The sequence below is a fragment of the Haliaeetus albicilla genome, chromosome 3 (genome assembly GCF_947461875.1).
Source record: "Haliaeetus albicilla chromosome 3, bHalAlb1.1, whole genome shotgun sequence".
Lineage (NCBI taxonomy): Eukaryota > Metazoa > Chordata > Aves > Accipitriformes > Accipitridae > Haliaeetus > Haliaeetus albicilla.
The window spans coordinates 9,745,914-9,771,708 of NC_091485.1; the positions used below are offsets into that span (position 1 = coordinate 9,745,914).

At 36.2% G+C, this 25,795-nt stretch overlaps 1 protein-coding gene across 1 annotated transcript in view; it reads right to left on the reverse strand.

Annotated features, from left to right (window-relative positions):
* LOC104322993 (dynein axonemal heavy chain 5) overlaps nt 1-25,795 on the reverse strand; it is a 162,827-nt gene that overhangs the window by 114,024 nt on the left and 23,008 nt on the right. Inside the window, exons 18-36 of the mRNA XM_069778781.1 lie at nt 22,652-22,859; nt 21,755-21,842; nt 21,512-21,635; nt 21,233-21,396; nt 19,984-20,076; nt 18,670-18,873; nt 16,761-16,841; nt 16,273-16,677; nt 15,993-16,111; nt 13,603-13,739; nt 12,384-12,546; nt 8,838-8,949; nt 8,381-8,509; nt 6,821-7,020; nt 6,564-6,717; nt 3,904-4,170; nt 3,576-3,704; nt 2,960-3,175; nt 1,183-1,329 (exon numbers count right to left, since the gene is read on the reverse strand). Coding sequence (XP_069634882.1) covers nt 1,183-1,329; nt 2,960-3,175; nt 3,576-3,704; nt 3,904-4,170; nt 6,564-6,717; nt 6,821-7,020; nt 8,381-8,509; nt 8,838-8,949; nt 12,384-12,546; nt 13,603-13,739; nt 15,993-16,111; nt 16,273-16,677; nt 16,761-16,841; nt 18,670-18,873; nt 19,984-20,076; nt 21,233-21,396; nt 21,512-21,635; nt 21,755-21,842; nt 22,652-22,859 — 3,140 coding nt within the window. The remainder of the gene's footprint in view (nt 1-1,182; nt 1,330-2,959; nt 3,176-3,575; nt 3,705-3,903; nt 4,171-6,563; nt 6,718-6,820; nt 7,021-8,380; nt 8,510-8,837; nt 8,950-12,383; nt 12,547-13,602; nt 13,740-15,992; nt 16,112-16,272; nt 16,678-16,760; nt 16,842-18,669; nt 18,874-19,983; nt 20,077-21,232; nt 21,397-21,511; nt 21,636-21,754; nt 21,843-22,651; nt 22,860-25,795) is intronic.

The window sequence follows — 25,795 nt, forward strand, 5'->3', positions numbered from 1 at the left end:
TTCCCACACATATTTAGAGTTGTGGCAGATTAATAGATCTTGATTCATTATTTTTGACACTTGATCTCAAAACCACTGGCCTCTTACGGAATATGTAGTCCTGGTTATCAGCCTTGCAGACATGGTGTAAGGTGAAGAGGAGGTTCTGAATTCTCAGCCACTTCCCTCTATTTTCTCTCAATCACGAAAGGACATGTTTAGCAGGGAATAGAACGTTTTGAGAGAAAAGGGTAGTATTACATGTACCAATTAAGAATCTTCTCCCCAGTTTTGGACTTGCCCCTGATTTTTTACTTCACATACAGACCCTTTAAATTTAACCAATCTTCTGTAATTTAATATTATGATATGACATTAAATTAATTGATAATGAAATGTCCCATTAAGAAAATAATTATGAAAATAAATTAAAAATTACAGGCAAAGGAAAAAACCCCATGCCTATCTTAGAAGCTGGCAGTTTTCTTTCTAACATTCAGTATTTTTCTTTAAGATTTTCTATCTATCTTTACACATGCACTTAATTTTTATCTTTCTAACATGTATACATAAATTAAACAATGCTGTATTGAATTATTGACCTTTGCATCATGCAAGCTTTTTGAAAGATATTTTACTTCTATTTTATAATTATAGTTTCATGTATTCAATATACTTATCTAAAGGAAGCCTGATGCAACTAAATTATTAAAAAAAATTAGAATATCTGTTCTGGTTATTGTTGCTACCCTTTTCAAATATATGGAGCCTCACCACTTTAACCTTTGAATAACTATTACCTTAAATCAACACATAGGCTAGGCTGGACATCACATGATGGATAGCAATACTAAAGGGACTTTTTTCCATTTACATTTCAATTAAATAATATATTAAATATTCAATTTGAGAGAATAGTTTAATTTAAAAAGTTAAACTCTTTTGCTCACAGGGAATTTGTGCATGATGGTTATCAACAACCATTTTAAAAACTGAAGTCTGAACCTATGAACATACCTATATATAATTCATTCTTATCTCTGCATGACGTCTATATGAAATCAAACTAAATCTGATATGCTGTTACACAGCACTAATGTCAGAGCTACTCAAAGAAAACAGATTGTAAGATTTGTTTATAATTTTTTTATATGTGCAAAAAAGTCCATACAGAAAGTCCCTTAAAAGTTTTCAAAAACTTACCAAATCATCAAAGATATCCTTCTGGTGCACATGAATGGTGATTAAAGTTTCATATTTTGTCCGCTCCATTCTTGTCAGATTGTGTGTTGTCATGTCAATCATATCATTTAAAATTTCCAAAAACTTCTGATTTGTTGTGTGCATTACCTTTTCCACATAGCAAGAACAGCCATATTAATACAGACATCATTTTTATTTCCAATGTTTAGAACAAAAACCAAAAAACATCTGCATATGTACGGGCCCATGACATCTATGATCTGCTTTGTATTTATTAGGCTTGGAATCCTAAATCTGGATTTGCAGGCTGCCCTCCATGTATGCATTCTTAGTGCAACAGAGTACAATAAGGTTATATCTAGGTGAAGAGGTCACATCATAAGATTTTATTCCACGACTGTTCCTTCTTCTACTATACATTATATCTTCAGCTGACTGCACCCCTGCATATTTTCAGAACCATCAGTCTCTGGTTTTGGGTATTGCACATCAGCCCAAGCAGTATCTACTCTTTAGGGGAAATGGGAACCTGGAGATTTATCACATCCTTTAACCAGAGGAGGGGGGAAATGTAGTGTAATTTTAGATGCCAATGCTAAAATAATAATTTCTTTTGTGGCACCAGATTCTGTTACAAAATTCCACAAAATACAATACTGACTATACAATACTGACTTATGTAAACAGCATCAGCCTATCAGTGATGTTCCTGGTACACAACAAATTATAAAGCGCTGAGGTTTCAGAAAGGGCAGCTCATACATACTCCTGTTCGAAACATGCAAGAGAACAATCACACTAGCTTCCTGTAAATAGATGCAAAACCTAAAACTCACACTGTTTGCTGAGAAAAGAATGCTAAAAACAATGCAAAACTAAAGGAGAACTAAACAACCTCCCCGCTCCCCAAACATACACACATAGTTCATCCCCCCAAAAGTTGTTTTCTACTTAATGCAAAAGAATCTTTGTGTCTAGTTAGTACATGAACTGGAGTGGACTAAAAGTAAGTAGGTCTATGCCCTTTTTAAACTTTGTACAATGCAGAAAATGTGGCACTAAGTGGTCTTCTCCATAGTCTAGAGTTTTCATTCAGTATCAAAGTACAGCGTGGTACCATTCTCCTGCATTTACTTTTATGGTAGGATGGTGTTTCTAGTTCTTAGTCCAATCTCACTGTATATTCTTGATTAATGGTAATTTGCAACTCTTTAGGTCACATCCTCTCCTTCCTCCTTCATAGATTTGGTGTTAGTAATAACACCTTGGTGTTAACAGTGTCTTCTCTGCGTGTTTGAGATTAAACCAGCACCTCCTCAAATGGCTTCCATTCTTTCCCTTCCCTAAAAAACAGAGGTCATCAACTGAAGAATCTAATACACCAGTCTAATAGACCAATGCCCATGAAGCACAGTTATTTCCCCAAATTTGGGGAGCTCTTATTTCTTTCCAAATTTGATTTTAGGAAAGTAATAGGATAAGATTCTTTATATTCCAAAACTGAGAAATTGTCCCTTCCCAAGATGACTGCACTGACAGAACAATAGAGAAAATCACAGGATTAGGAACAATTCTAAAGCACATGCTGGGGGATGATGACGAAGTGTGACCTTTTAACACATTTTTTATCATTCTGTTTTCCTGTTAGTTTATTTGTTTTTCTGGTTACTTAACTAGTATTTTGTGCTTTTTCCTACATGTTACTTTTAACTTTTCACAATATGCACTGTTCCAAACAATGCTTTTAATTAATCCCCAAAGATTCATTAAATACTACCTTTTTGTCTGTTTTGGTACTGTTCAGTGCATTCTCTGCATCTCTGGTCCAGATCATTTGAATTCCCAGAAGTCCTATTTGCGCAGGAAACATTGCCTGAAAGTCATACAGCTTAAATCCTGAATCGCTAATGGCCATTGATGCCTGTCTAATGATGGTGTGGATTGTTTTCCTAATCCCATTCAGCAGCTGACCTAACCAGAATTCCACATTGCCCTGAAATAAACAAGAAAGTACTTTTAAAGAATTAGTTTATGAATAATTCACAATGAGAAAAAGCCCTACGCAACTTTTTTCCCAGGCCTTCATACTCCCATTTCCCTTTTTGTTATTCTCTAATGTTTCAAAGATTCCTCTCCTCCTCCTGCTCCACTGCCCTTCTAGAGATATGTGATGGATTTGGCACTTCACGTCAGTACTGCTGAAAAAACAGGTAGAGTAATCGTTACAGAATGACACAAATGTCCTGTCCTTTCTGGCCTTTGTTCTTGCTGTTCACATTGGAAGGTTTTCATTCAGCTAGTCAAATAATAGCATGATACGATACTGTTGGTCTCCAAAATATAAATCTACTTTAAATGAAGTCATGAAAAACTGCAATATATACTTCCATTACCTGAGCTAAAACTGGTTCAATAATATTGACCTGTTCTCCTTCTTGAGATTCAAACAATAAAATCTGGTCGTAGTTTTTTTCATGAAATCCCACTCGGTTAACATTGTCAAACAAACTTAATAAATGTGCCTACAACAGAAACAGAAAAAAAAAAGCTGCATAAACTGATCTGATATGGCATTCTTACTTTGCCTTTAAATCCTGTATTAGAAGATTCTATAAATCTTTTCATAAGTGAAAGAAATTTTGTCAACGAAATAACAAAATCCTCCATGGTCCTCACTTACTAATATTGACCATAAGAACTTTATTGCTTTATTACTTGTACCTGAATAGTGTGGGAATCAGATGCTTGACCAAGGATTTCCAGAAGAGCAGGGTCAGATACAAAAAAGAATCTTGGAAATATTAACCGTTTTTTTTCCAAATACCCAGTCAGTGATTTCTGACAGATTTCCAATTGTTCCAGCAAATGTGGTAATAACTGTGCCAAAGTCTCATCTCCAACACAGCACTGCACAATGTTTGTTGTTTCATGGGCTCTCTGCATAATTCTCTGCCATGATTTATCAATGTTCTGAAATCTTCTGGCTTCCTGGAGTACATGAAAAACACATTAGCTCTTCCTCATGTTTGTCAAATTCTAAAAATTAAAGAATTCCATGAGACAAGGTAACAGTTTAATATTTCCCTTGATGTTCAAGTTGCCTTTGCAGGACTAATGTATGAATACTTATAGGCATGCTTATAATGGTCAGAGTTCAAATTGCAAGAGAAAGAGTCCAATGGGACAGTTCTGGAAATGTCTTTTATTTCATGTTGGGCACCAAAATTGTCCATATACAAGGATTCCAACACACCAAAAAACTCAAGCAGCAGCCTTCTCAGAAATGACAGTCTTCCTAATAGCAATACACAATGTCATGTAATGGCTGCTCCACACAGGTTATGAGCAGCACAGTTGTTAGCAGTAACACTTGACAAACAAAAGCAGTATAAATACTCTGAAGGTGCTGCACTTGTAAGGTATTGTAGGTTAAGGGAGACAAATTCTCAAATACTGGGAGCTGGAGAATAAATATTTTTCTACACTGGGTATACTGATTTTAAAAACTCTTCACCTACAACAAATGAAATGTTAATGGGATCATAAATTATCTGAGAGCTAGAAGAGATCTCAAGAGACCATCCAAAGCCATTTACCTGTCACAAGACAGTATCATACCCATGCTACTCTTGAAAAACATCTGTCTGTCTTGTGTTTAAAGATGCTCAATGCTGGAGATTCAGAAGCCTCTCTAGGCAACCTTTGCTACTGGTGACTCTGTTTTAATATCTAAGCTTAATCTTTCTTGTGTGTACACCAATTATTTCTCATTATATTCATAGATACAGAGAACACATTGTTTTCTTCCTGTTAAGAGCAACACTTATGTTTTTTAAAACTTATCACGTCTTCTCTTCAGTTTTTCCTCTCCTTCAAGCCAAATGAGCCTAGCTGTTGAATCTTTTCTTGTGCATCATCCTTTCTAGATAGTTCCTCATTCTTATCACCCTATTCTATGCTCTCTTAAATTTGTCTGTGTTTCTCCAGCCAAAACTAGGTACAATATTCTAGTTATCAGTTAATGCTCTTTAGACACTCCACTTTTATGCCTGCATTTTACACACCAGCAATCTAAAACTCATTTTCTAATTGTACTACGAGAGACAATGTCAAAAGCCTATCAAGACACATAACAACTACTGGTTTTCTTCTATCCAAAAGCTTGTTGCCCGCCCTAAAAATAAATTAGATTTGTTTGACAGGTTTTGCTCCTAAAAAATTCACAGACTGTTATTCATCTGCTTGTTAGCTTCCAGATGCTTACAGACAGTTATTTGTTGCAGTATTCATCCAGGAATTGCAATTAAGCCCACTCATCTATCATTACTCCTCCACCAAGCTGTTCTTTCTCCTCCTTCTTAAAAGATAGTCACCACATCTGCTTTTTTCCCAGAATACTGGTTCATGTATCATCTTTGTAAGAAGTAGCTTTAGCAGTTATCAAATGCCTCAGCTGTGCTGCAGCATTTGTTCATCTGCAAAAACTGCTTATCGATTCTCTGATAAGCATTAACAATTATTAACATATCTCACAAACTAAAAAAAAGTATTGTTATCTTAAATAACAGTTAAGAAAGCTTTACTTATCTTACAACAATTAATGTTAGTTTTGGAAATCGTAAGCCTTTAATTATAAAAGATGTGGCCTGAAATAATTTATTATTTAATAATTTCCCAATAATCATGGTTTTGTTAAATTACAGCACTGGTTGGTCCAGTGCTACCAAACTGTGGTGTGTTAGAACTACATGAAAACCTCTCATTAGGAGACACAACAGAGAGGATGACTTATTCTGGTATTTCACTCCTGCAGGAAGTCAGATCATTCTTTAACTGTTTTGCAGCTGCTATTGTGGAAGTTCATAATTGCCTTTTGAAGATGTTGCAATAGTTCACACAGATTAACACACATGCAGCTGCCCAAGTCTTGCAGTGACTCTCTGTGGGACTTCCTTATATTGAGTCCTAGCAAGTACAGAATTCAGACAGAAAATCTGTCATTCTATTATTACATAACTTAGAGCCTATAAACATGTGCTCCCAGGGAGAAGGGGATGTCTGCATAAATGGCAAAAGTGATAAATCACTTTTGTACCATTAAGTAGTCCTGAGCCTTGTACTATCATATGATTCACTAATATTGCAAGCTGACAGGAACATTTGAGCCTGAATTACAAACAGTGCTGTTCCTGTAGGTTTGACCAAGTTTTAAGCAGTTCAATCAGACAGAGTCCAGTTTCGCAAAGCTTCTTCTGAACTACCTACGTGGAGCCCACAAAATTTATATGCATTATATGCATTGGCAAGTAAACTCTGTGATGTGGCTAATCCCTTGGTACAACATATTGCCGTTAACATATTGTTATCATAAATCAATATACCTGAGGTAGTTGTTTTGCAATGTCTCCACCAACAAACACAGCTTCAAGGTAAATCCAGAGGTTTTGTACAGTAATCCAGTTTTCAATTATCTCTGCAGTATTGGTCAACTTCTGAACCCACTGTTGTATAGTGGACTTAAATGGTGCATTATACCTGTGTGAACATGAGTCAAAGGGAAAAAGAACCTAAGATGATCATTGTTTCCTTTTGCGTTTGATTAGATTTACATAATATGTGCATTTATTAAGTTTTGTACCTGTTGCTCATGAGCGACCCCAATATCATGAGGCTGTCTTCCACCAAAGCTATTTTCTCCAGTATATCTGATCCTTTCAGAAGGAGTTCTCCTCGAGTTTTGAATTGGCCAAAACTGAAAGCATGAGTACTCCATTCACTGATGACATGCTTCAATTTTGCTTCAATATCCTTTTCTTTAACAGCACTGATGCAGATATCCTGTGCAAAATTAAACTAGTAAATTACATTCCTCTAAGGCTAATATAATGCACACTTATAAAGACAATTAAAATTCATTGGCTAGATCCAGACTTCAGTGTAAGTCCTAGCTAATGAAAATATACATTGAAATACCTCAAAATTATTATATTACAAACTAGATTATATTATAGTACTACTTATAACTGGAACATTTTATGGGCTATATTCTGTCTTCACTAGTACTAGCACCTTACACTTTTGAAAATTCACTAACTCACTGAATCTGCAGGCAGAATTTGCCTCTCTGTATGTATTAAAATTTGAAGTCAAATATACCTACTGAGAGGTTTAAGGAAAATACACATTAACAATCAAAGCCAATAAACAGTCCAAGAATAGAGCATATGTGGACAACATGACTGCCTGTTACTTCTTCAAGACAGTGAGGACAGCACTGTCATAAAATTGGTTATTGCATCAGAGAGAAAAGGAGCAGCTACTCAGATTGGACCCCAAATTCAGGTTCAGGAGTATGTTGGATTCCATCACAGGTTTAAAGTCTTTCCTTGAGTGTAAGGCTGTAACTCTGAACCTTTCATATGGCTTAAATTCTTGTCTGGAAATTGGGTGCAGCAGAGGTTTGATTTCATGTTTTTGTCTTAGAAGTGTTCCTTTGTGGAACAAGACAAATCAGGTCACTACCCTGGAGGGACCACAGATTTAGCTGAGTGACAACAGAACTGAAATTAGAAACTGTTGGGGTTTCCCTTCTTTATTTTTAGCTACACTTTGTTCTTGCAAAAGGTAATGAGCATAAAGTTAATGTACTCGCTAGATAATTACTGCCCCCAAAACGGAGGGGGCAATAGCTTTGTAGCTTGTGCACATTACATAAGCCTTCTCATCTTTCTGTGCTCTTGTGAAGAGACACTTTTGAAAAACAAAAGAACCTTGTTCTACTTCAAGCCTATATCCTCCACTTCTACTGTGTTCCAAGGATTTTGACCACTTAACAGGATCAGACTTACATCAACTATTTTTTCTCTCTGATAAGACATTTAGAAGGAAGAAAAAAATTATGAGTACGCAGACCCTAAACCAGAAGCATGACAGAATCACACTACTCTTAAAACAACAGAATTCCTTCTATGGAAGGATTAGTGTAATACCATCTATCCATTTAATCCTTCTCCAGAATAAAAAGGAAATAAACTAACCATCACTGCTAATACCAGCTACCAGACTCCATTCTTCAAAAGAATTCTCCAACTAAAGCCGAATTTTTTAATGTTACAAAGCTGCCTAGAAACAGGACTTCAAAAGCACAGAGCCCAGGGTCACAAGTTATTTATTAAAAATGAACAGAAAGTACATGTACCTCAATATCTTCTTTATATTTTAATAAAGGGGCATCCATTATGTTTTTCAAAGAGAAATTTTCAGAATCAACATCAAAGTGATGCCCAGTTACTTGTGCAATTCTTTCCCAGTGTCGTGACATCATAGCCTAGAAAAGTTCATAGGAATTAGGGAAGATTTTTTAAAAATGTATTATTCTTGGGACTAGAATGATCACATACTTTTGCACTGCATCTGTTAAACAAATAGAAGAGTCTTGATTTCCATTCCATTGAAAGCATTAATAGTCCTTCTAATCACATTATGAAGTATTTTTTTTACTTTTCTGTAACTAAGCCTAATTAGATTTTTGCCATGAATATATAGCTGCTTTTATCTACAAAAAAGAATTATGGAAAGCATCTTATAATCATACAACAGAGTCTTCAATAGTTTTTCAAGTTAATCTTCTCTCCAAATTATTATGCTGAACATACTTTGTTTGCCATCATTTCAAGCAAAGGACAGCTCTCTGTGAAGTCATCAATTTTTTTTTTTAGGTCTTGAAAAGCTTGCCATTCCTTCAACGCTTTCGGTAACTTACGGATTCTTTAAAAAGCACAAAAAAGAAGAAATATTTTATTCTTAATAATCACAATCCATCATTTAATAGTACAATATATTCTCATTTTTCAACCAGTAGACTGGTAGACCATAAATAAAAATCCAGTTGCAAGCTGGCAACAATATATAGCTGATTATTTCTGACTGCAGGCATGAAACACTGCTAAAGACAGTAAAAATCACACTAGAATGACTTGGTTTCTCTTTCAGTTTGAATTAAAGGAGGTTAATTTCATGTGCAAACCCATGTCTGAACCTAAGCTTTTGCAGTGTCATTGTTTTATTAAAAATTTGAAAATTCACCCAATTTTATGAAGGGGAAAAAGGATTAAACAACATATATTTTTTCAAGCAAAATAAAGTACATCCTAAACAAAAACTGACCTGCTTGCAAACAGAAAAATACTTCTGTTTCAATCAAACAAGTCCTATCTTGTACCTAGTTTGTACAAAAGACATTTAAAGAAAAATCTTCCTTTACGCACAATTTCAAGATGAAAAAAATTTGAAAATTAAGAACCTCTTGTACTGTGAATTGTCACAGCTCCACTTGCTTCTAACAAGTCATGCAAATTTTCATCTGCCAAAGCTATGGACCAAAGACTGACAGCAGTTCTCTTACAGCTCAATGGCAGAAATAAAAAGCTGCATAAAATCAACCCATAATGAAAAATTTCTTCAAAGAAGTTCTCCATTTTTCACAGCTCAAAATCAGACAGATCTGTCACACAATGCTGGAGCATGTGTGAATTCTTCACTGCTTGCTGCTAAGAGGTAGATGAACATATGCATACTGTCATGGCACTACAACAATCACTGTAGTCTTTCATGTTGAATCCAACAATAGATAGTATTAAATATGCTAGTGAAAACATTGCAGAATGGAAAATTATACTCTGCCATGTATCGACAAGGCTTTAAGAGGCAGTTCCTGGCTACTTCTATGCTGAGGCACAACAAGTAACATTCTTACAAATTTTGTCTTAGGTTGGCAATTGGAAATGGGATCTCTTAGCTTGGTAATGAAAACTGCTAAATTTTTTATACAGATAACTTTTTTCTTTGCCTTGGTCTCAGTAATATCTTCTAACAGCAAGTTCCATGAGTTACACGCTATGTTAAAAAACTACTCCATTGATCGGGTTTAAATTTCCTTCTTAAATTTACTGGACATTCTCTTTACACTATAATACAGTAAAATATAAAGGGAAACTTTGCTCTAGCTGTTATTACAAACTTCTATAATGCTCCCTACCACAAGCAATTTCTCTAAATATTTATCCTTTTAATCTCTTTTTAAATTGATTTATTTTCACATATAGTTATTTTTGTGATTCTTCTTTTCACAATCTTAGATTTTCTATTATATTACTATTTTTAAAAGTGGTAGCAAAAAAGAACATTACAGTAAAGAACTATTCATATCTTTGTAATTATGCTAAAACACTAATTGCATTTACAGTATTCCTGCTTCTTTCATAACACAGCATACCATCTTAGTTATTTCTGTGGGCACCCCCTGTACACTGTTTAAATTTCTCCAGCTTTAAAGAGAATGGCTTGATACAATAATGCTAGCAAGCCTGCCAAAGGAAGGATAGCACTGGTTTAGACTTGTATTACAAAAAAATATTTACTGCCTATTGGTGGTCACCTTTCTCCAAATATAGCTCAACACTTGAGAGGAAAAAATAGTCACATGTGAAGTAAAAAGAGAAACACATAACTTTCAAAACTGTTGTCACGCAATGGCTTCCTTCAGAGTTCCAGTAGAAGAAAGCATAAAGAGAGTCCTACCAACCTGTAAAATACAATTAACTACAGAAAAAATGATGATGCAGATTCCAGAATTCTACTGAAATGAGATCAAGCCTTACAGATAGTGTCCAAATGCAGAAGTACGTATATTTCACATACATTTATTTTTACTATTATTATTTAAAAAAAAAGGACTTTTTTTCAAATTAATGACTAGAAGACAGTTCACTCAGTTTCCCAAGAAAAAGAGGAAAACCTGCACCCCACTTCTTCAGTGTGTACAGAAATGGACCCTGCTAAAATGGTGACACACTCAAAATACCATATGACTAAAAATCCTGAGCAAATGTAACTTTTCCTATGCTTTTCAAAGATTTGGGATGAGATGAAAAACACAGATTTGATCTCAATCTCTTGAATAATACCAAAATGTAAGTGAAATCTCTCTCAGGTCACATTGGAGAATTCAAAACCAAAAGCTGATCAGAACTACTGGTGAAGCAGAGAGACACACACACTAGTTGTTCCAGAAGAGATGCTCTGCAAAAGAGAAAGCTCTTTATATTGAGTATGAACTTGTCTCAACAGAACTCACTGAGAAAGTGATCAGGGCCACTGTGTAAAGAGATGAAGAAAATGCTTGTACAAAAGTAATATAAGATAAAAGAAAACAGAGAGACAGTTCACATCTTTTTTCCAATAGATATGCACAGGATAAAAATATTGCACATTTATTTTCGAACTTCTGCATGTAATTTGGTTTCCATGTATATTCTGTAATTCCCGTTAAGAGTAAAACATAGACTGATACAGATAACTACTCTAAAGGAATGGATGCACGGAATACTTAAGACTGGCATATAGACTCTCCACGTTTGCATGTAACAAAATTCCCCTTTTCTAGCAATTCTGTCCATTCTCCAGTGCCAGGAATCAGAATTCAAAGAAAGCTGACAAAGGGGAAACAATCCAAACCCTGTTGTTTCATGAGCCACTCCCTCTGACAGAAGTAACAAGCTGGGTCAGGGAAGTCTTGCAGACCCAGCCACAGCTGTTCAAAAACCAAAGGTGCATCTTTACCAACACAGTAGAAAAATTCCTTTGACTTCAGCAAAGCATGGTTTCACCTAACAGTTATTTTGCATGTAATGTGGAAAACATTATTCCTCTCAAACCTCATAAATAACCCCTCAGAATTTAGTGTGGCTACCTACCCTTCTTGAAATAACAATTTCAATACATAAAAATGCACAGAAGTAGACAGTAACTTCAAAATTCTGTCTAACATCACGGACTAACAATTGATTAGCTGTAAACTAAACCACTGAGAAGGTAATATATGAAGATCAGCTATGAAGGTTATTTATACTTACAACCACCTTGCCACAGGTTTACGCACCTTATTTATTAAGTAAGCTACAACCTACCATGTTGGTATACCCCAACAAGCCTAAAGTGACTCGCCGACGGAGCTAAGTAGGGTCGTGCACTACCTGCATACTGCACCATAGTCTGCAACTAGTGCAGCTGTGCTGAGCACTTGAGCAAGCCTGAGCTTGAAATAAACCAACAGATTTTTGCCCTTCAGAGCAATTTTCACAAGCTAAATAACAAAGAAAGCTGAGAAATAAAAACTGTATGCACTTCAATAAATAACTTACTTGTTTTGAAAATCCAAAAGTTCACTGTTAATTTTTTCAATATTTAAATCATTCCAAAGTATTTCATTGTATCCGTCGATACTAGCAGTAACTGAATTATAAAGACTGTAAAGTTTCTGAAGCAATGAAAGCTCACGTTTAATTTTGTGCAGTTCAGGATACTCTGTTTCAAATTTTAAAATAAGAAATTTGTGAATGTTAATTAGGTACAACTGTATTCATGAGCATAAAAATCCATGTATTTCTAAAATTGGTATTTAATAAATGTATGAAATCAGACATGCAGTCTTTTACATAGTGTCTGGTAAGACAAACTTTTCAGTTACATTATCAAAGAACATCAGATTTAGATGCATAGTAATTGTTTATATTGCTGATTTTTTAATAAATATTCTTCTGTAATGGTAGACATAATCTTATTAGGGCGGTGCTGCACCTCTCTCTGTTAGGGAGATAATGTTGAAAAAGTAGCTGAAATGGCAAAGGAATGCACTATAGTTTTAGACAAGTACTAAAATATCCCCTATCTCAGTTTGCACTACTTAAGAGGCAGGGTTTGGGGATGGGGGGTGTGCTTTCAAAATAAAAATATACAGTATGTTACACAATACAAGTATTTAAAATGGACCTCCTTAATGGAAATGGTTTATTTAGCTTCCCTCATATCTTTGGGAATTCCTAGTTAAATATATCATGATTATTGCATATGTCTTCAGACAGGAAAATGTACTGAATTTAGTATGCACAAATTAATGTGCTTATCATACATTCTGCTGTAACTTTAATTCACACCACAGTCTTCCAAACTTGAAGCGTGTCTGAGCAGGAGACATAAGGATATTACAGATCAGTTGCACAGCCCAAGGGAATTCATTATATATCTGGAGCAGGGACAACTGCAGTACCTCGGCAGCATGTTTCCCAAATTTGGGTATGGAAGAATACAGACAGGAGATGCACTTAGCTCTGAACAGAAAGAGCAAGAGAGCTAAGCAGCTAGACCCTGAGATACACAGAACGGTGCAATATTTTTCCATCTGATGTTTATGTATGTGCAGACTGAGAGCCAGTTTCACACAGCTGCTTTTCATAGGAAAGACAATGATAATTTACTGCAAGGAGGTTTTCTACAATGAATCCAGCACTGAATGCATTTAGCAGGACCCACAAGAAAAATTTAATAGCCTAGACCAGGTATCCATACCCCCTGAGAAACTACCTGTGATAGGAAGACCAAATAATTCTTCCCCACCAGAAAGAGAGATATACTTCCTCCATAGTTCATCAAATTTGGCTTGAAAGATCTGTAATCTGTCACTTGCTTCATGGGGAGGAACATTCTCCTCACTGGGGCCCCTGTAAAAAATAAAACAAATTCAGTGCAAGTATCAACCATACAGGTTTCACAAAGCAGCACAACAGAACCCAGACCTTACTTACTAAACAGTATTTAATATTTTCTAACATTTTTTCTAGAAATTTTCACAAAAGACACTAAAAGAGAAAATGCAAAGTATATTGTGTCCCAACATTACATATTGAGTAGTCCCTGAAAGAAAACCCAATTTACTTTCTAATAATAAAATTCATCTGGGTTACCAAACATACTACAAACAGCTAAAAAGATCTACAAATGTTTTGTCTTTGTTATTTTCCATTTCTTCTGTAAAATACATTTTAATGATTATTTTCATTTATATTCTTAAAAACGGAAAGACAGCAGGTATATAATTCAGGGGTGAAAACTGTGGTAGCTGATACTAGAATCATAATTAAGCACTCAGAAAAATAACAGAAAAAAATACAGTTTTGCCCTAATGAGTACATCTCAGCTGGAGGACTGGGTGTAATCCCCAGCTCTCATGCCTGGGACCAGTTCTTGGCTGCATCATAGTATTTTGCGAGGAGAAATGTAAGTATGTTGTCTTCTGTTGTGCCATAGTTAGTTCTAGAAGAAATACAGGCACATGGGCATCAGAGAGCAGTGCAGGCTGGCTTCCTGGCAAGGAAAATGGAACCATGAGATGAAAGCAGCAACACAGCCAGCAGATGCAGCCAGGACCTGGTCCCATAGTACCTGAGCAAGGAGAGCAAAGCAGGCCTGGGGATGGTAGTCAGATTCAAATGAGAGTCCAGATCTTTAGATGAGTCCACAATAATTACATGGGACCAAGGTCAAGCAGGGACGAGGAGTGAGGAAGTCAGGGTCAGAAGCAGGTCTAGTGAAGGTAACCAGGATGATACACAGTCCAGCGGTCACCAGGCTGTTCTGAGATCAGGATGAGAAGTGAGCCTGCGCGTTGGAACCCAGGTTCAGCTCGGTAGGCTCCATGCCCAGGCACGGGCATGGCTGCGACAGAGCTGGAGCTGTAGGTCAGGTCAGGGGGCCAAGCAGTGAAGCCTCAGCTTTAAAGCAAATCCCACAGGAAGGGATGTTGGCCTTGCTGAGGCTTCCCAGCAGAGCTGCCTGGGACTGCTCTGCCACCGAAGGAAAGGGGAAGCCCTCAGGCGCTCTATCCCTAAGCTGGCCCCGAGCCCAGGCAGCTGAATCTCCAGGAGGGGGGATGTTTTCAGGGTCCCTACAACTGCTAGCAGCCACAGGGTGTTGCCATTAATTCCTCTGGACAACTCTGAGAGCAGAACTGCAGACAGGACTACGCACGCATCCCATCCGAACCGGCAACTTCGTGCTCTAGCAGGTTCCTTTTAGGTGCAAATTCACCTTGTGTCTATAGCTGGAGTCTTGAGGCACACGCAGAAATGCACTGCTGCTGTGCCTGCAAGAAGTTTCACTCCCAGTGAAGCCGATGTTGAAGCCAAACACCAGGTTACCATTTGGACTACCTTGTTTGTAACACCAGTGCAAAGCACCTGCCCTAGGAGAAGAGTATATACTCCCCAAGGCCCTCCAGCAGTTTGTACTCTATGCATGCACTGAATTCTGTTCATAATAGCAAGGCAGCCTGCAGAGGCTGTACATAAAGCTGCTTCACACTGCCCACGGGCTATAGGTGTGCAGTGCATGCCTACGGTCAGGTGCTGACATGAACTTCATTGCCAAAAAACAAACACTGTGCATGTATTGTCCTAGAACCATAATGAATGACAGCTAACCAAATTCTGTCTTTCCTTCTTTGTTGCTAATGTAGAAGTGTCCAATGAAGCACATATACCCCAAATTTAAATTAAAAAAAAAAAAGCCAAAGCTTAGAAGTAAGACTAAGTAAGACCAGTAAACTTAGACATACCCTGAACTGGAATCTCTACTCACAACCAAGGCACTACTTACATAAAATATCTGCTTAAGTGCTTTGTTGAGTTTAGAACACGCCAAAAAACTTTAAATTTGGATCTGCACTGAGAATTTGATTTTTTTTCCCCCCCAACCTATTAACACTTCTGGAATTTCACTGACCCTAGCATTGAAATTATGGGAAAGAATCTGTGGCAGTATCTGCCCGTCTCATATTATTCTGAAATTAGGCTTTTTTATCAACTGTCATATATATATTAAGGCTGTGCTGTGTTTATTTTCTGAAGACCTTTAGATACACCATTTTTGAACAATCACTAATGAAGCATAATTGTATTGCACCACAGGTCACCTACTTTTCATCATAATCTTTGTAAAATTCTGCAGCATCAATCTGGAATTTTTGGACACCACTCAGTAAATCCGTTTTCATGTCTGGCTGTACCTTCAGCAGCAAGTCCTCAACCTGCAGTGCCTACATGCAGACAAAAGAGGCAAAACAGGCAGAAAAGAGGCAGGAAAAAAAAGCACAGAGTTTTAAGTAAGAAAATAGTTTTGTTCTAGCATTTCAACATTAAAAAGGCTGACAATAACTTTGCTATATATATGATTTGAGAAATAACACAGCTATGATACCTGTGTGTTTAGGTTCTTCCAGGCATAAGCCAATCCATCAACCCTTTCTGTATTTCCATCTTGAAATAGCAGATTGTATTTATGAAGCACAGAATAAGATTCTTCTATAGGTCCAACTGTCAGGTCAATTTTAATCTCATTCTCTCGAATTTCCTTTAGTGCTTCCATTGCTCCCCGTACATCATCAAGGTCATGGATAGGTCTGCTTAATCTCTTGCTAACATTTTCAATAAATGAATAAATTTCATCCATGTCTGTGGCAGACTTTTTATTCAAAGCTAATCCAAATGTTCTTTGTCTTGAGCGGCATTCCTGAATTAAGGCTATTTTCAATGACTCTGTTGCAATATCCACTGATTCCAGCACACAGTGATTTGGCAGTTCTCTGATTTGCATTTCTAATTGCTGAGACAAACACAAGTGTTCAGCTTTTAATTTCACTACAATTTCTCTGAACAGTTAATTTTTATTGAAGATATAATACTTACAGAAAAGTATCTGATTTGAGTTTGGAATTCAGCCATTGTTGGTTTAGTATCTATAAATTCCCTCACTTTTTCCTCTGGATCCTAAATAAAAGAAGTTTATTTTAATTATCATTTAGCATTGGTATTACAATAACCTACAGGGGACCCAGTTGCCTGAGGTATTGTGCAAACACAAATGATCCCTCTCTAAAAGAGCTTAAGATAAAAGCATTAAGATCAAATTGTTTAACTTGAACTGCTTTTCCCGACTCTTACTCTTTGTACAGTACTCTTTAAAGCACTTGAAATCTATCTGTAACTCAAAAACCAACACAGATCAGGATATCCCCTATGCATCCAAATATTACTACAAAATTTACAATGTAGCTGCTAAAACTTTGCTGGAAATACTTCCTTCCCAGTCTCTCTTCTGCCTGCAAACCCCCAAAAGCAGCTCACATCCTCTAAAAGGTATTGAAATGGTAGTGATTGTATTCAGCCACCTTCACTCTTCCTGAAACAGTATATTTAACTGCAGTTTCTACCTACAAGTGGCCGGGCCATTTGGAGCAAGCACAGTTTGGCAGGGAAGGATGGATCTAAGGGAAGAGGGGGCATTTAGCTTGTTGAAGCTTGTTTAAAGGCAATAGAGCACTGAGCATCCTTCCTTTTCATAAGGTAGGCCAGTCTCTGCAGAGGTGAGAACTTCAGTGTCACCAGCTCAATAAATGTGTTAGATTCTTGATTCAATTACAGACAAATGATCTTCACCCAGTTCAATGACATTCACCTACAGTCTACACTGTGAGGTCCCTGAGAAGCTGTTCTGGGTTCTCTGGCCAATAATGAATTACCAGTGACAGTTCCCAGTGGTCCTACAGAAATTATAAAGATGGGGGAAACAGTGCCAACTCCTAAGGAATTTTAAGGTTAAGGAGCAGATTAATTGACTATTTTAGAAGATTTTAGTAAACAGGAAACATTATCATGCTATTGCAACATCCAGTCTGACTGTGCCTTGTCTGGGTGAAATGATATACCATTAACATGTGGTTAGCTCAAACAATATCTCCAAAGACTGAGGTAACTAAGCATTAAGATTTGGAACCCCAGAAGCCATGAAGAGGTGAAAATGCCCTGCCTTAGCCTGAACTCTAACTGCACAAGAGTCAGCTGTGGGAACGTGGTCACCTATGAGTTGGTTTAGGAAGGGGAAGTTAAAAATAGTGAGCAGTTACAAAGGTAAGATTACTCCTGTTTTGGTTGCTTGTTTCTCAGACTGACTAAAGCACCTTTGATAAGTAAGACCAGTAGTTGTCCATCCACACAGAGCTGAGTTTCACTAGTCAGAATGTACACAAGGTTATATTTCACAAAGTATCTCCTGCCAAAACATTCCTCAGAGCTTTACCATTTATGACACCGGACCCACTTCCTAATGAAGACAAATCCATCAGCCCAGATTCTCTTCTGCTTTGGAATCCTTATTACTGGAAAGATTTCCTAGATTTAGTATCATTTTTGTGAAAAAATAGAAAAGCTGCTTTCAGCAGTGGTTGATGAAGAAGAACTAGTCAGTTTAATATTCAAGAACAGTTCTGTAGTCTGTAATTTCTCAGAGATTCTGCTAAATTATTCTTTTTTATAATCTATGGAAACAAGATGCTGTCAGAAAGATTCATAAGCATATGAGAGCATAAGCTGGTTCATGCTCCAACATTCTCTTTTGTTCTTCTGCTTTCTTCCTCAGATGGTTTAATGAGAAGTTCTGGTCAACACAAGAGTAGACAGAAGAGGTGTTATGGGTATACGGATTCTATCATGAAACCAATGCTTCCTACTGAGCACACAGTCTCCTTACGCAACCCAAACCAGTTTATTTAGAAGATTTCACTATATAGCAACATATTTTATTAAATATGTATTTAACCTTGTTCCAGATGCCTGAAAATTCAGAAAAGCTGTTCAGAAGATCCGAAACTTCAGTTTTAAGAGACGAAATAATTGTATTTAGTTGGATCACCACTTTGTTCACATCCTTATGCTCGATGATCTGCTTGTCTAAAGGTTTCAGTACCACCATCCTGGTGAGTTTGCTCTCATCACCTAGCTCTACAGTAACAGCTTGTTCAACCTGGCATAAATTAAACAAGAAAAAAAATATGTCCAGTAGCTTTATTTCTTTTTTTCATTATGGAATGCCCAATAATGCACACAAAATAAGTGATTCTAAGAATAGATAGAAAGTGCAGAGAAAGCATCCACAAGGATACTCCCTGTTCATAGCTTGGATTTTTACAGAACTACAGTTCTAGTGTTAAAGCTGATTTTATATAAAAATTGCCACGTGAAGCTCTATAATAATCGTCTCTGAATGACATCTGTCAAATATGTGTCATACACAACTGTGTTGTTTCCTGCTCCTACACAACTGCTCAGGTCTTCCTGCTTTCTTTAGTGTAGAATTTTAGTCTATGCCCATTCTTGGCCACAAAAAGTCCTGGAGGCAGTGAAGGGTTTGCTGCTTGGAAATACGCAAGCAATTCTGCTTGAGGAAACTGAATTCAACCCACTCTTTCCTAGTTTGTTTTTTTATTTTTTATTTTCAGGACTTAAATGGGGGTTTTTTAATTAAAATTAGCTGATCTGTTTTAGGTCAGATCAACAGAATAGGAAGATATTTTTACAAAGACACTTTTCAGCACAGATCTACATAGATCTGTATTTCATTACCAGAGGAAAGAATTAAGGCCATTTGATTACCATCAACAAATTTCAGTTTCTGTCTATACCTCAGAACTTCCCAAGGTTTTAGTGCTCATTTTGATGCCAGTTAAAATATTTATATTGTATTTACTGTACCATTATAGGTGCTGTATGCAGCCTGAAAGTTTAACTTAAAATAAAGTTTTTGCCTGGGAAGACTGGTAATAATTTATACTCAGCTAGTAGTACCCGTGGATAATTCTCACACATTCTCTACAATATCATCATCATCATATGTAAACAGTATTTTTAAAAGATTTTTATTAAAGCAATTTTTGGTTTCAATATTAAAACCCACCAAACATAAGGTTTATGAATTATTGCTCTTATGTTCAATTACTTGGTATAGAGATTAAAAACTAGGCTTTCACTTAACAGGAAGATCCACCAGATTACAAGTATTGGTACAGAACATATGAGATCAAGAAATGTTAATTAAAATACTAAAATTTTAAAATAATTAAAACAAAATACTCACCTGCTGCTGTTTATGATGTAAGCAAGCAAATTTCCACAGGGGGATATGTTTGGCTACTGATAACATAATATTTACTGCTTTGTTTACAGCACTCTGAAAACAGCAAAACATTCACCTTGAGCACACAGATTATCACAAATAAGGGGGGGGGAGGGGTAAAGAAAAAAAGAAAAAAAGGATCCTCCAAACAACACCAGAATGGAAAAATTATACCTCTATCTTTACAGGAAATATTCTAATAAGCATGAAGTAGGATTACCGAAAACCCATTTTGTAAGGGGAAAGAGTACTCCATAAAGCTTTATCACAGTCCTGCTACATTTATGTGGTTTTCAAAGAAGGTAAGAGAGCTTTATGAACGGTAATCATGAATCACTGAGGATCATAATTATAGTACTATTTCCCCTTAAACTGGTTATAAACATAGTTATTTATCATTAATAATAATAGTTCTCACATTCACATTAGAATGCCTGAATATATTTGTCTGAATTTGTGATGGTATAGTCTATAATCTATACAGGCAACTATATAAATTATTGTATAACTTCTTCTATCTATGGTATTTTTAAATTACACTTAGTGGTCTGATTTCTTACTGACAACACCATGAAGGCTGCAAATGAAATCCGAGAAAGAATTCAACTACTGATTTTGACAGTGACAATGCTAAATGAAAAGTCCACAAATCAACACCATAAACAACTAATAGTTCATGAATAATTTCAGACATCATAGGAGACTGTAAGTACATGTGTAAGAATTTTGCTTAATTAGTATAAGTTTAAACGAGTGCTCAAATTTTTCCACAGGTTAGGGCTTCAGGCTGGTAATATTTTTCTTTACAATTCACTCCTGCAGAATTCTGATTTATGAATGGTGTTTTGAACTGACAACATCAATTTATACTCTGAAAGAGTTTAAGGAGACCAGGAAATCAAATCAGGTGGTATCAGTGGCATTCATTTTTATTTTTGCATTCACTTTGAAATGTTTGCCTCTAAGTAGAGGGTTGTGAACATGAGTTACTGAGATTTAGGAAAACAGTTCCTTCTACTGGCCTGCATAACAAACCTGATCAGTGGCTTCATGTCCTTTGCACCCAATGAGGTCACAAACTCAAGTGACTTTTAATTTTTTTCCCCTTCCTTTTATTTTTTATACCAGATTAAACTCGCACGTTGTTTTTAAACAATGCATTTATAAATGTTTTACCATAAATGACTGAGATGTGCAATTATTTTGTTACCTGAATATCTTCAAGACTTGGTCTCAGGACAACATTTGGAATAGCCAGTTGAATTTCAGCTTTGAACAAAGGAACCCTCTGTGTCTCTACGAACTTGGTCATCTGATACCTAGAGTCAACAATGCGCAATCGATGTCTTAAGGACTCTAAAGAAATCTTCATGCCTAAATAAATATAATATTTAAGTGAGGTTATATTTTTTTACCACAATAAGCTTGGGGAAAAAAAATCTTAAAATTATATTAAAAAATTAAACATATCTGAAAAAGACAGACTCACATCTGACCAAAGAGTCAGTATTCTTCTGACAAAGCTGTGCCATCAGATTATAGTAACTACAGGACAGGCATTCTTGGCAGCGTGTTTTCTGTTTCATATCAAGATGTGTACAGGCATATGAATCCTGAAGAGTTAAAGGGAAATTCTTAGGAAAATAACCTTATTATCCAGCACATAAGCAAAATATCAAGTATCTGACCAGGTTATAAAAGGTTACTTTTTACACTGTCATGGTCTTCTTACCTCCAGAGTTCTCCCAGCATCTGCTTTCAGCCTGTGCTTAAGAATATCTACCAGTTCACACGCAGAGCATTCTACTTGCTGACTCTGTCTACAAAAACAACCTTACAGTTACCCACAGGGAATCAAACATAAGGAATACTCTTTGCTGTTTTCCAGGCACATACCCCAGTCTCACTGCACTGTGAAGAATTGTATGTGCAGGGAAATACCCTTATACTTTTTAGTTTGTTCCTATTGCTTAGGCATACAGAGAATGTAAGCCATTAAGATATGCAGACTATCAAGAAACCCATTTGTCAGACTTATATCTGATTCAACTTGTCTTCATAATAATTAAAGAAAAATAAGTTTTTTTCCAGCTATGGTTAATAAAACAGGCTTATCATGACGATACAGTGAGATAATCCATGAAAGCAAAATTAGTAAAATAAAAACAACAAAAAAAAGTAGAAGGTATCTTATTTTGCACAGTAAGCATAGACGTCTTTTTGCAGAACAGCTGAACAACTATTCTGCTATAACATGGAAAATAAGCACAGGCCAAAAAGTTTGCAGCACCAGGAGAATAGGAATTCTTACATTAGCTAGCTAGCATTAAGGAACAAGCAATTAACATGGGGATGACATTTCAAGTCTTATCCATCTTCATTTTTCTTGCTACTGATTAGAATGCCATAAGAAGAAAAATATGAATGCTAAACACTAGAGATGCAATCTTTATCTGCTGTATTCAAGATACTTGGGAGTTTCTGCCTGTGTCCTAAGACTATCACCTTGCTTTAGACTAGTACTCTGTTAAAATAAAATTTTAAAAGTAAACTCCCTATGCATAAAAAAGTAATACGTAATAATCCCTCCCAAATATGGCCTTCAAATCTATGCAATGAATAAACCTACTGAGAAAGTTTGTGAGCAGTAGAGATAGCAAGCTTTTCTGTCTGCTGCAGGAAAGAAAGCACATCTATAGGTTCATCTTCTGGCAAAATTATCAGAGCAGTGTTCGACATATCCTCCAGAATTCTTTCAATTCTGCATTCCAGGGTATCAGCTGCTTCTTTAACTACATAGTCCAACTCCCTCAGGGTACTATAAACATTCTCAATAACTAAGGAAGGAAAAGAAAATAAAAACAAATCATGCTAAACACAGACCCCTTAAATCTCATTGTGTGCCACCCCGCCCCCCCCCCCCCAGTATTACAATAAAATGAGGATTTAATGGCAATTAAATATGTGATTAAGGCCTTGAACCAAAACACGATGAACTTACTCTACTTTGAAATCTTTAAATGAAACCATTTTATAATAAATAGTACAATAGCCTTCAAAATATCTCTTCTTTTTTGTATTAAAAGAACATTGTAATGAAAAGAATCAATGCAATCAGTGGAAAACAGAAAGAATACAACTGTCCAAAAATTATTTTGGTCCTTCTACATAAATCCACAGAGAAATCCAGTACTTTTATCATTGTAATTAACTTATAAATTTAATGGCTAAAATTCCTCCAGCCAAGATTATATACTGGTTAAACCACTAGATTTCTTCCTTCATGGTTTGACCTACCTTGCTTTGGAAAGAGATAAACTGAGTCCTTTCACACATGTGTTTATTAAACTAGGTAAAAATGACTGTTTCTGAATAAAGTGGTTAAATTCTTTCCCTGTCCTTCATACTTTCATTGCAAAAAAGAAAGAAATACATCATCTGACGCCCTTTGTCTTTGTTATTACCAGACAGTATCATTTGAACCACCAAGACACTTTCTTACTGTACGTATAAAGAAATCACTATGATATGTAAGATGCAGCAGTGTGACAGTGGTGTCCAACTGCCAATGCTTTAAGTGGAAAACATGATTTATTCCTGCTAGGAAATTAATGATGAAGCTTGTCTTTTTCATTGACCAAAACGGACAAATAATCCAACCAATTGCTTAGCTTTTTTTTTTTTTAATATATAAATTAGGTAGTCCTAAATCCTTTTTTTCACATTTCCTCCTGAGTTTTAGCCTAGAAGGCAACCATGGGCCCCCATACTTTGACATATTAGATGGAAATAAGGCACTCAAGACATTAAGCTCATGCATAGTGAGTTCAGCATATTGCTGGCAGGTCACAGTTATTTTGTATACTAATGGCTAATTTGTAAGTGTCCAACATACATTCTGGGCATGCTAGACATTGCACATCTTCAAAAAGACATGATCCATACACTCAAGAAAAGCATTCATTTCTAGGGACTGTCCCATTCCAGCTGCAGTAGCAGGAAACAGGAGGTAGCCAGGTACTCTTGCTGCATAACCTCTACCTTGTAACAAAGCCCAGTTTCCACCAGAGCAAATGCTGATCCAAAAAAACATTAAAACCTAGATTACAGCTATTCAGATACTTAACATATTGCAGATAGTACCTAAATGAATAAATAAAGAAATAATATTGTAAAGACCTTCCTTATGACGTGTTACTAAACTATGCAAAGCAAACAAAAAAATTCATTTTAGAGCTATAAAACAAACATGAAAAACCACTTCCCATTGTTTTTTGTGCTCTGGTCAGGCAAAGGTCAAGTAAAGCTAAATGGTGGCCAGCCCTATCTTAAGCACTGGTCAGAGCCATATGGCACAGTCACAAATGAATAGCTGCAAAAACCCATGCCCCATTTCATGTCCAGATTTAGGCTGCATCTGTTCCTGTTTATCTTGCTGCTTTTCATTTTGAAGAAGAAAAGTGAAAGCCTAACATCAGTCTACCCCAACTGAAAACCGATTTCCAAGCATGAGCTATTGTTTTCTCATGGAACTGCAACAGAACAGCCTTGCTAATGGTTTTATATATGTCCATTTAGATGACACTTTTATAACAGTTAATCAACTTTATGCTGCATTTGATAGGGATAAGGTTGTATCTTACTGGTTGTGTGGAAAAAGCTCAACATGTAATTGGGGATTAAAAACAAGTTTTCTTAGAAAAAAACAGGATTTGGGCAGAAATCTCCAAATACTATGTACCTCTTACTAATTTCAACCCTGAATTTAGACATGTCACTTATAGGATGTTCAGCATAAGTTATGAAGATTTTTCTATAGAAAGGATAAGACACATTATTAAAGCACCCCATGTCTGTTCTCTTGTCTTACACTCTTGTAGCAGTCAAGCTATCATTAACTACCTGAAGTGAAGAGGTCAGTGCACAAACACATTTTTTCATAGAGAAATAAAAACGGAATGCAGGCATGAGAATAGCTCTTAACTTTTTCATTATGTGGTCACTTACTTGGAGAAAGATTACAGAGATATTGATAGGGGGGAAAGAAGTAAAAATGCATGCTAATTTTGAAAGTGTGATGCAACAGCTTAAGCTTAGTAAATGAAAATGCATGCAATTCAAAAATGGAACTGCAACACAAGACATAATAATATGATGCAAGGTTACTCATGAAGTCTCCAAGAAAGCTCAAAAGTCAAGGCTCTACAGGCTCTCCCATCAAAACAGCAGTATGGATAGCAGTCAAACATGACAAACCACTTATTCAGTTACACAGCTGTAAATTAACTAATTTAGTGACCTCAATGTACTCTCAGCAACTGAATTTGTAATGCCTCAATTGAGAGAGGTGGGGGTGAGCAAAACCAATCCTTTTACAACACTAATTATTTTCTAGAAGTGAGGAGGCAGAAAGCCTCTTTCTTTAGGGGAAAAAAAAAAAAGAAGAAAAAAAAGAAAAAAAAAGAAAAAAAAAGTGTGATAACTATTGTGTTTTTACATTTTTTTAGGACCAGAGCACTTATTCTCTCACTGCGCTCCTCAACAAGTCACTTCAATACAGTGACTAATAATGTTTTGTAGGATTAAGAAATTCTGACAAATTCCAAGAAACTGTGATTCTACAGTGATTTTGCTTCCACTTTATCACAAGAGTAAAAAGGGGTGGGTTGTTTATGTGGGAGGACATAAGAGTGGTAAAGGGGCATCACCAGGGAGAGACAAAAAGGATATGCCTGGTAAAGCAAATGACTTAACAAGGGCTGTTCAAAGATAG